This window comes from Oncorhynchus mykiss, chromosome 17 (genome assembly GCF_057628025.1).
Source record: "Oncorhynchus mykiss isolate SJ-2025 chromosome 17, ASM5762802v1, whole genome shotgun sequence".
NCBI lineage: Eukaryota > Metazoa > Chordata > Actinopteri > Salmoniformes > Salmonidae > Oncorhynchus > Oncorhynchus mykiss.
Window position 1 is genome coordinate 31,396,081 of NC_143038.1, and position 12,004 is coordinate 31,408,084.

General features: G+C 41.7%; 1 protein-coding gene across 9 annotated transcripts in view; it reads left to right on the plus strand.

Moving 5' to 3' along the window:
- LOC110493993 (receptor-type tyrosine-protein phosphatase alpha) overlaps positions 1-12,004 on the plus strand; it is a 53,985-nt gene that overhangs the window by 23,183 nt on the left and 18,798 nt on the right. For 4 of the 9 annotated variants that reach the window (XM_021568641.3, XM_021568645.3, XM_021568642.3 and 1 more), the window contains exons 2-5: positions 4,104-4,150; positions 4,774-4,864; positions 9,818-10,207; positions 10,311-10,331. In XM_021568641.3, the coding sequence (XP_021424316.3) occupies positions 4,130-4,150; positions 4,774-4,864; positions 9,818-10,207; positions 10,311-10,331 (523 nt within the window). In that variant the 5' untranslated portion in view covers positions 4,104-4,129. Of the gene's footprint in view, positions 1-3,517; positions 3,591-4,103; positions 4,151-4,773; positions 4,865-9,817; positions 10,208-10,310; positions 10,332-12,004 lie in introns of those variants that run through there. The other 5 variants (XM_021568644.3, XM_090205202.1, XM_090205200.1 and 2 more) reach the window with 2 other exon arrangements.

Genomic DNA, 12,004 nt, shown 5'->3' on the forward strand with positions numbered 1-12,004 from the left:
GTTTTTGCCCAGTGGGTTGAGTTTGTAGGCCTAGGCTATCTGTTGGTTTTCCTTTTGATTCTATCCTGGATTCAGCTCAGTGCGGTCTTCAGCGATTAGTTTGCTTTAAAGTCAAGTGAAACAAACACTCCCGATGTACTAGGCCACCCTTTGATTTTAGGAACACCTCTTCTAAATTTAGCACGGACGAATCCTCATTCCCTGTTCTCGTTTAGAGGTGGAAAACGGCACAAGTGAAATTCACCCTGTGTGCAGCAGTAGCAGAGTTGTCTGAGGGGAAACTGCAGCACTGGTTGAGGTTTCTGGGGAGGTGGTTGGCACGGTTTGGGCATGGAAGGGAGAACTGTAATTGTGGATGTTTTTTGTCAGCTGTGTGTGCGTAAATGTGGGTGGGTAAGACCGGGGAAGGGAAGCGGGCAAAGGGCAAAAGTATTGGGGGAAGGGTAGGTACAGAGCTAGGCTAAATAATATGCAGCATGAGTCTGCAAGCTTGAATACCAAGTGTGGTTTTCACAATCCATTTTAAAATGATTCTGTGCTAAGGGACATTTCCTTCTAGAAGGACCCATGAGCACCAACATGTGCAATACATAGGAGCAGTGTCTCACATTGGGTGTCAAATGAATACTGGTCAAACAGATGGAAAATGGGTCTCTGACAACATCTACCAGAAAAGGTGTTAGAAATCAATCAAAACACAATCATGTTGAAGACCCCTGCCAACTAATATCAACACTTATATTTCGTTTTAGAGAAATGATTTGCCTTCTGTAAATTTAAGAAACATTGCCTTGTAATTCTGTTACCAAAAGCCCACATAACTTTAAGATATTTTCTAATTTTGCTCCCTCGTAAGGCAGGATAATAAAAGTTCACAGAAGTAACAAGTAAAGGTAGACCTACCAATTCGTTAGTGTATTTATTGATGTCAAGTTTGCTTATGAATAGTTAAGTGTTTAAAACTCGTAATTCTGTTACCAAATTGGTAGTGGAATTACTGCAATTGAATTGGCTACAATAGGAAATCATCGTTGTCACAAACCACAGTTGGGTCACCTGCTACTGTCCTCCCTTCCACTAGCATGCTGTTATGTTCAGCTCAACTGTTTTCTTTCTGTTGTCTGGTGGTCAAAGCAAGACTGTGAAAAACATTCTGGACAACTTCTCGCTCGCTCTCCTTAATGTCACCTCAACCTGGTTCTTAGTGACACCTACCCTCTTTCCGTTTACTGTAGCGAGCATCCTCGCCCACTAAGCACTGACCGACATCGGACATCCTTGGACGGTGAAATTAGTTCAGTCCGCCCTGGCTGGACCAAATCTGAACCAATCATAGACGTCTATGTTTCACAAGTTTGGACAGAAGTTCTACTATACTGTGATGTCCAAACTTGTGAATCATAAATGTCTATGATTGGTTCAGATTTGATCTGGTCTGGACCAACCATATGTTGTCGTGTTTGGGGGCGGAGCTCATTAGAATAATATTCAAAGATGCAAAATAAGGATATTGCATATTTCTACCTTTGTAGCTATTCAGGATACATCACCATGAAGAGCATGAAATTCATATCCATAATTATGCATTTCTGTATAGTACAGATCAGGGACCCATGACATAATTCCGTTACCGTAGTTCTGTAAAACTCGAGGTGTCAGTCATAGCGGACACCCCATTTTTCTGGAAAATGTGGTCGCATAAAATGCGGAGGGAGATTCTGTTACCCAACAGTTCTTCCAGCAAATGTGTTTTTGTGAAGTTCTCTGTGTAAATTAGTAGACCTTGTGCGTAGAGTTGTATGCTTTGTTAAACTCTGAAATCAATAGATTTGGTTTGGCACACATTCTAACATGAAAAATCTGAGTCTCGGCGTAATTCCATTAACGTGGAATTGCCCCTAACAAAACAGAATACATACTACTCGTTGATAGACCCATCTTAACCACTTGCTTTCCCCAAAACAGTAAGGATGGATCACAGTTATTCCCCCTAGATACAAATGGCACAGTAGTGTTTTTTTCCCACCCAATTCTGATGCTCTGGCAGTAAATCCCTGATAACCATACTTTGTGTGTGCGCGGAGCTGGAACGCAGTACAGAGAGCCAGACGGGCTGGATTATTCTTGTATCAAGACCACGAGACTATCACAGCTCAGTCAGTGAGGCCGCACCCAGTGGACTGGTGGGATTACACAGTTGTCAGCCCACCCAGCCTGCACTTTAGGCCCTTTCCTACACACACTTGCCCTTATTTCAACTGACTCCCTTTCATAGCAGCTCCACTGCAGTCAATGCAGAAATACAACGTTTGATTTGAAATTATTGCGCAATAATGGCAATTTTGCCAAATCCGTGTCCAAATCTGGACAAATTTGTCTCAATCCAGTCTCTGCGTTCCAATCCAGTCTCTGCGTTCCTTCTCAGTCTCTAACTTCTTGATTTATCCCCAGAGCTCGGGTAACTAGGCTATCTGCAGTCTTGCGTATAGCCCAAGTTGAAATGCATATATGCCTACATAAAATTGTGCTTTTTTTTTTGCTCCCTTCGCTGTGTCCCAGAATGTGGTAATTTATTATTTATGTTACGGAGCACCACCTGGATACAAGACACATCTAGAAATCGGTGAGAGAGGCGGCGTCTGGGATTTAGTAGACACAGAATGGTGGGCTTCTATGCGGGTCTGATGGCTGTTGGTTGCAGCATGGTACTGGCAACATCGGGGTTGTAGGTAAGATTCCCGCATGGGTCACAGTAGTGTTTCCCCTTAAACCACTTGAGTGTTGCTTTAGCAGTATGCTTAGGGTCATTGTCCTGCTAGAATGGGAACCTCCATCCCAATCTCAAATCTCTGGAAGACTGAAACAGGTTTCCCTCAAGAATTTCCCTGTATTTAGCATTCCTTCAATTCTGACCAGTTCCCCAGTCCCTGCTGATAGGAAAAACATCCCCACAGCATGATGCGGCCATCACCATGCTTCACTGTGGGGATGGTGTTCTCAGGGTGATGTGAGGTGTTGGGTTTGCGCCAGACATAGCGTTTTCCTTGATGGCCAAAAAGCTCCATTTTAATCTCATCTGACCAGAGTACCTTCTTCCATATGTTTGGGGAGTCTCCCATATGCCTTTTGGTGAACATCAAATGTGTTTGCTTATTTTTTACTGTGTGCAATGGCTTTTTTAGCCACTCTTCTGTATAGCCCAGCTCTGTGGAGTGTACGGCTTAAAGTGGTCCTATGGACAGATACTCCAATCTCCGCTGTGGAGTTTTGCAGCTCCTTCAGGGTTTTCTTTGTTCTTGCCTCTGATTAATGCCCTTCTTTCCTGGTCTGTGAGTTTTGGTGGGCAGCCCTCTCTTGGCAGGTTTGTTATGGTGCCATATTCTTTCCATTTTTTTATATAATGGATTGAATTATGCTCTGTGGGATGTTCAAAGTTTCGGATATTTTTTTTAATAACCCAACCCTGATCTGTACTTCTCAACAACTTTGTTCCTGACCTGTTTGGAGAGCTCCTTGGTCTTCATTGTGCTGCTTGATTGGTGGTGCCCCTTGCTTTGGGGTGTTGCAGACTCTGGGGCCTTTCAGAACAGGTGTGTGTATATATATATATATATATATACTGAGATCGCGTGACAGATCATGTGACACTTAGATTGCACACAGGTGGACTTTATTGAACTAATTATGTGACTTCTGAAGGTAATTGGTCGCACCAGATCTTATTTAGGGGCTTCATAGCAAAGGGGGTGAATACATAAGCACGCACCACTTTCCCATTTTTTTGTGTTTTTTTTTTTTATTACTTTTTTTCTCTTCACCAATTTGGACTATTTTGTGTCTGCCCGTTACATTAAATCCAAATAAAAATCGGTTTAAATTACAGGTTGTAATGCAAAAAAATGCCAAGGGGGATGAATACTTTTGCAAGGCACTGTATATGAACAATATTTTCATTCAGTATAGTAGGAATGTTCTCAACAGGCAAACCAGCAAGATCCAAGTTAAACGAATAGTACAAAACTAGTTAAACTAACTAGTGAAACATTTCTAAGCACCTCTTTGAGTTTCTAACAGTGTCTTCCTCCTTTTCTGTTTGCATCCAGGACCACACTGTGCGAATGAGTGATTGATGCCAAATTCGCTCCTTAAGGTAAGAGATCAACTCCTTGTGCCACTCATCATTATAGGGTAAATCCATATAATTTCAATCATGTTCTGACTGCACCCATTTTTGGTCTAAACAAAACATTGTTAAACTATTTTATAATTTCTTGCATTTAAAAAAAAAATTATCCAGAAATTATAATAGTTTGACAACCCTGTGTGTGAGATTAAAAATGGTATAAATCTCAACCGTTTATCTTTTCCAGTGAAAGACATGGATGTCTCGTGGTATGTTGGGGTATGCAAAATTGGTTAAGTTTGAGCACCTCATTCATTCCAAAAAGTCCGTTTCTGACCATGTCTTCCGTGGGCAAACATGTCTGGAAAGTTTGGTTTAAATCAAAAAGCGTTGCTGTCAAACTGTTTGAATTCAAAATGATTTACTCTATAATCGATGCATTTTCTTGTAAAAAAAATCTTGATCCCACCCAAAAATGTAAGTACCCAAATTTTGTTGGATTATTCTCTAAATGTGATCATGAAGGATTTACGATTAGGCCTCCAGTTACAAGTACCACGCATATTAATTTATAATCCGATCATGACCAGCTGCACTGTGAAAGGGTCATTTTTGGGTTGTCAGTAAGGCGTTTGTCCCTGTTCTCCCAGGGCAGTATGGGTGTGTGTCCCCTGCTCCTGCTGCTCAGTGTGGCCCTCGGGGTCTCTGTCTCAGCCCAGGAACCATCTCTCACCCCCACAGGTAAGGAGGACCCACATGACATTATCACCTGAACAGTCAGAACCTACCGCTTGACACCATTTGACATATTGAACGTTCTTGTATTGTAAAATGCTTGTTTGTATCACCGCAACTCCAATCAAGTTGCAGTTGAGCCATTAAATGACTCAACACAAACATCACAGGTTCTCAAAGTTCGGTCATGGAGGTACGGCAGGGGGTCTCCAGCCAGATCTCTTAATATAACAAAATTATAATATATATATTTTTATATATACAGTTGAAGTCGGAAGTTTACATACACTTAGGTTGGAGTCATTAAAACTCGTTTTTCAACCACTCCACAAATTCCTTGTTAACAATCTATAGTTTTGGCAAGTCGGTTAGGACATCTACTTTGTGCATGACACAAGTAATTTTTCCATAAATTGTTTACAGACTGATTATTTCACTTATAATTCACTGTATCACAATTCCAGTGGGTCAGAAGTTTACATACACTAAGTTGACTGTGCCTTTAACTTCTTGACGCACCCATCCCATTAGCGGGATCATTTTCATCAACATCCGAATTGCAGAGTGCCAAATTCAAAATAAATTACAAAAAATATTTAATTTTCATGGAATCACAAGTGCAATATTGCAAAACACAGCGTAGCTCTGAAAGCAAACCAAGTGTTTATGTGAGGACATCTCTCTCAGCAGACGACAAAACATTACAAACAGCTAGCAGCAAAGTAGATTGGTCACGAAAGTCAGAAAAGCAATAAAATGAATCGCTCACCTTTGATCTTCGGATGTTTGCACTCACGAGATTCCCAGTTACACAATAAATGTTCCTTTTGTTCCATAAAGATTATTTTTATATCCAAAATACCTCCATTTGGTTGGCGCGTTATGTTCAGTAATCCACAGGCTCGAGCGGTCACGACGGGGCAGACGGAAATTCCAAATAGTATCCGTAAAGTTCGTAGAAACATGTCAACCATTTTTTATAATCAATCCTCAGGTTGTTTTTACAATAAATAGTCGATAATATTTAAACAGGACCGTAGCTTTTTCAATAGGAGAGAGAGAGAAAATGTCTGCTCCAAGCTGTTGGCGCATGCAAAACTCTGCTGGCACCCAGCCATCCACTGACGCGATGTGATCGCTCTCGCTCATTTTTCAGAATACAAGGATGAAACTATGTCTAAAGACTGTTCACACCATGTGGAAGCCATAGGGAAAGGTTGATATCCCTTTTAAATGGAGGGAAGGCATGCAATGGAACAGGGAGGTTTCAAAATAAGAGGCACTTCCTAGTTGGATTTTCCTGAGGTTTTCGCCTGCAATATCAGTTCTGTTATACTCAGACAATATTTTGACAGTTTTGGAAACTTTAGAGTGTTTTCTATCCTAATCTGACAATTATATGCATATTCTAGTTTCTGGGCCTGAGAAATAGGCAGTTTAATTTGGGTATGTTTTTCATCCAAACATCAAAATACTGCCCCCTATACTCAACAGGTTAAACAGCTTGGAAATTCCAGAAAATTATGTCATGGCTTTAGAAGCTTCTGGTAGGCTAATTGACATAATTTGAGTCAATTGGAGGTGTACCTGTGGATGTATTTCAAGGCCTACCTTCAAACTCAGTGCCTCTTTGCTTGACCTTATGGGAATGTCAAAAGAAATCAGTCAAGACCCCCAGAAAAAAATTGTAGACCTTGACAAGTCTGGTTCATCCTTGGGAGCAATTTCCAAATGCCTGACGGTACCACGTTCATCTGTACAAACAATAGTGCGCAATTATAAACACCATGAAACCACGCAGCCGTCATACCGCTCAGGAAGGTGAGGTGTTCTGTCTCCTAGAGATAAACGTACTTTGTTGTGAAAAATGCAAAGGATCTTGTGAAGATGCTGGAGGAAACTGGTACAAAAGTATCTATATCCACAGTAAAATGAGTCCTATATCAACATAACCTGAAAGGCCACTCAGCAAGGAAGAAGCCACTGCTCCAAAACCGCCATAAAAAGCCAGACTACGGTTTGCAACTGCACATGGGAACAAAGATCGTACTTTTTGGAGACGTCCTCTGGTCCGATGAAACAAAACTAGAATGTTTGGCCATAATGACCATTGTTATGTTTGGAGGAAAAAGGGGAGGCTTGCAAGCCGAAGAACACCATCCCAACCGTGAAGCACGGTGGTGGCAGCATCATGTTGTGGGGGTGCTTTGCTGCAGGAGGGACTGGTGCACTTCACAAAATAGATGGCATCGTGAGGTAGGAAAATTAGTTGGATATATTGAACAGTCAGGAAGTAAAAGCTTGGTCGCAAATGGACAATGACCCCAAGCATACTTCCAAAGTTGTGGCAAAATGGCAACAAAGTCAAGGTATTGGAGTGGCCATCGCAAAGCCCTGACCTCAATCCCATAGAAAATGTGTGGGCAAAACTGAAAATGCGTTTGCGATCAAGGAGGCCTTACAAACCTGACTCAGTTACACCAGCTCTGTCAGGAGGAATGAGCCAAAATTCACCCAACTTATTGTTGGGGAAAGGCTACCCAAAACATTTGACCCAAGTTAAACCATTTAAAGGGAATGCTACCAAATACTAATTGAGTGTACAGTGCCTTGCGAAAGTATTCGGCCCCCTTGAACTTTGCGACCTTTTGCCACATTTCAGGCTTCAAACATAAAGATATAAAACAGTATTTTTTGTGAAGAATGAACAACAAGTGGGACACAATCATGAAGTGGAACGACATTTATTGGATATTTCAAACTTTTTTAACAAATCAAAAACTGAAAAATTGGGCGTGCAAAATTATTCAGCCCCCTTAAGTTAATACTTTGTAGCGCCACCTTTTGCTGCGATTACAGCTGTAAGTCGCTTGGGGTATGTCTCTATCAGTTTTGCACATCGAAGGACTGACATTTTTTACCATTCCTCCTTGCAAAACAGCTCGAGCTCAGTGAGGTTGGATGGAGAGCATTTGTGAACAGCAGTTTTCAGTTCTTTCCACAGATTCTCGATTGGATTCAGGTCTGGACTTTGACTTGGCCATTCTAACACCTGGATATGTTTATTTTTGAACCATTCCATTGTAGATTTTGCTTTATGTTTTGGATCATTGTCTTGTTGGAAGACAAATCTCCGTCCCAGTCTCAGGTCTTTTGCAGACTCCATCAGGTTTTCTTCCAGAATGGTCCTGTATTTGGCTCCATCCATCTTCCCATCAATTTTAACCATCTTCCCTGTCCCTGCTGAAGAAAAGCAGGCCCAAACCATGATGCTGCCACCACCATGTTTGACAGTGGGGATGGTGTGATGAGCTGTGTTGCTTTTACGCCAAACATAACGTTTTGCATTGTTGCCAAAAAGTTCAATTTTTGTTTCATCTGACCAGAGCACCTTCTTCCACATGTTTGGTGTGTCTCCCAGGTGGCTTGTGGCAAACTTTAAACAACACTTTTTATGGATATCTTTAAGAAATGGCTTTCTTCTTGCCACTCTTCCATAAAGGCCAGATTTGTGCAATGTACGACTGATTGTTGTCCTATGGACAGAGTCTCCCACCTCAGCTGTAGATCTCTGCAGTTCATCCAGAGTGATCATGGGCCTCTTGGCTGCATCTCTGATCAGTCTTCTCCTTGTATGAGCTGAAAGTTTAGAGGGACGGCCAGGTTTTGGGAGATTTGCAGTGGTCTGATACTCCTTCCATTTCAATATTATCGCTTGCACAGTGCTCCTTGGGATGTTTAAAGCTTGGGAAATCTTTTTGTATCCGGCTTTAAACTTCTTCACAACAGTATCTCGGACCTGCCTGGTGTGTTCCTTGTTCTTCATGATGCTCTCTGCGCTTTTAACGGACCTCTGAGACTATCACAGTGCAGGTGCATTTATACGGAGACTTGATTACACACAGGTGGATTGTATTTATCATCATTAGTCATTTAGGTCAACATTGGATCATTCAGAGATCCTCACTGAACTTCTGGAGAGAGTTTGCTGCACTGAAAGTAAAGGGGCTGAATAATTTTGCACGCCCAATTTTTCAGTTTTTGATTTGTTAAAAAAGTTTGAAATATCCAATAAATGTCGTTCCACTTCATGATTGTGTCCCACTTGTTGTTGATTCTTCACAAAAAAAATACAGTTTTATATCTTTATGTTTGAAGCCTGAAATGTGGCAAAAGGTCGCAAAGTTCAAGGGGGCCGAATACTTTCGCAAGGCACTGTATGTAAACTTCTGACCCACTGGGAATGTGATGGAATAAATGAAAGCTGAAATAAATAATTCTCTACTATTGTACTGACATTTCACATTTTTAGAATAAAGTGGTGATCCTAACTGACTTAAAACAGGGTGGTTTTACTAGGATTTAAATGTCAGGAATTGTGAAAAACTGAGTTTAAATGTTTTTGGCGAAGGTGTATGTAAACTTCTATCTTCAACTGTAAATATTACTAACAGATTGAATTCAGAGGGTGTCCTATAATACAATGTAAAATTATTCATCTACAATGTATTTTCTTGACCCTGGGCAACATGGGAATATTGGTATCCACATTACTCCACCAATTATACTTTTTTTCAACTCAATACTTCATGTATTTCCCCAAATATTTTCTTTATTTTTTATATAAAATGCATCGTAATTTACTTAAACTTCAAAGTTCTATCTGCCTCATGGCAAAATGTGTAGAATTGGCGTTAAAGCTGCAACAACAAAACATCTCTCTGCCCCACGACAAAATGTGTTGTGTTTTTCTCATTTTCTCAGAGGCAGGCCTTTAAAATGTTCCTTCCCAGTGCCCGAGACTTGGTCTGTCCGTCCGTCCATGCACTGCGAAGTTATAATTAAACTCCTTGTATGTTATTCTCATCTCACTGAAGTTGTGTTCTGATTATGAAATGGTCCCCGATGAATTAACTATCACAGAACCCGTGGCCTTGATGAACTGTATCTCTCTCATAGAAGGTCCAGTCTCCACTGCCAAACCCACGGATTCCCCAGCCACCACCCTCCACAATGTTCCAGTGGCAACAACCACCACCCCTCCAACAGCCGCAACGACACTGACAACAACCAGCACCGCAGAGGGGAACATATTGACTGCAGGCCCCAGTGTCACCCAGGTGCCCATCCCCCCTCCACCACCCCCTGGCCCCACCATAGCCCCCCAAGTCCCCACGGGTGCAACCACTGCCCCGCAACCACCCCCTGCTCCGACCACGGTCAGTCGGGGTGGGGAGAATGGGACCACACCCTCTGTTCCGGACAGTCGCACAGATCCCTCGCTGGAGACCACCATAGAACCTACGGTGGAAGCCACGTCGCCCGACACTACTAGTGATACTACAACAGGTGTGTGAGTGTGTGTGCTTGTGAGTGAAAGGCGAGCAGGTCTGTGTGATGTGCAGGATGTTTTTTTTAATGTTGGATAGTAATGATACTCTTTTACACCCAGGTGGTGGAGAAGACGGCACGGGTAAGAGTGTGTGTATGTTAACATGAGCACAACATAATGTGCCTTCAGAAAGTATTCATACCCCTTGACTTATTCCAAGTTTTGTTTTTACAGCCTGAATTCAAAATAGATTAAATAAAATAATCTCACCCACCTACACACGATACTCCATAATGACAAAGTGAAAACATGATTTTAGAAATGTTAGCAAATGTATGGAAAATTAAATACAGAAATATCAAATTTACATAAGTGTTCACACCCCTGAATCAATGTTAGAATCACCTTTGGCAGCGATTACAGCTGTGAGTCTTTCTGGGTATGTCTCTTAAGAACTTTGGATAGTACAATATTAGCCTTTTTTTTTTTTTTTTTTTCAAGCTCTGTCAAATTGGTTGTTGATCATTGTAAGACAGCCATTTTCAAGTCAAAACTGTAACTAGGCCAATCGGCGACATTCAATGGTGTCTTTGTAAGCAACTCATGTATATTTGGCCTTGTGTTTTTAAGTTATTGTCCTGCTTCAAGGCGATTTTGTCTCCCAGAGGCTGTTGGAAAGCAGACTGAACCAGGTTTTCCTCTAGGATTTGGCTTGTGCTTAGCTCTATTAGGTTTATTTTTATCCTAAAATCTCTCTAGTCCTTGCCGATGACAAGCATATCCATAACATGATGCAGCCACCATGCTTGAAGATATGAAGAGTGGTACTCAGTGATGTTGTGTTGGATTTGCCCCAAACCTAGTGCTTTGTATTCAGGACATTTAATTTCTTTGCCACATTTTTTGCAGTATTACTTTTTGCATTCAGAATGCATGTTTTGTAGTATTTCAGTCTGTACTGGCTTCCTTTTCACTCTCTCAATTAGGTTAGTATTGTGGAGTAACTGCAATATTGTTGATCGATCTTCAGTTTTCTCCTTTGTGAATTTAATCTGTGTTTGAAATTCACTGCTCGACTGTGGGACCTTCAGATAATTATACACTATATATTCAAATGTATGGGGACACCCCTTCAAATTAGTGGATTCGGCTATTTCAACCACACCCGTTGCTGACAGGTGTATACAATCGAGCACACAGCCATACAATCTTAATAGACAAACATGGGCAGTACAATGGCCTTACTGACAAGTTCAGTGACTTTCAATGTGGCACCTTCATAGGTTGCCACCTTTCCAACAAGTCAGTTAATCTAATTTCTCCTCTGCTTGAGCTGCCCCGGTCAACTGTAAGTGCTGTTATTATGAAGTGGAAACAAGTGGTAGGCAACACAAGCTCACAGAACGGGACCACCAAGTGCTGAAGTGCGTAGCACGTAAAAATCATCTGTCCTCAGTTGCAACACTCAATGACGAGCATCAAATTGCCTCTGGGAGCAACTTCAGCACAAGAACTGTTCGTCGGGAGCTTCATGAAATGGGTTTCCATGGCCGAGCAGCCGCACACAAGCCTAAGATCTCCATGCACAATACCAAGTGTCGGCTGGAGTGGTGTAAAGCTCACCACCATTGGACTCTGGACCAGTGGAAATGCGTTCTCTGGTGTGATGAATTAATAACGATTAACCATTTGGCAATCTAATGGACGGTTCTGGGTTTGGCGGATGGCATGAGAAAGCTGCCTTCCCGAATACATAGTACCAACTGTAAAGGTTTGTGGAGAAATAATAGTCTGGGGCTGTTTTTCATGGTTTG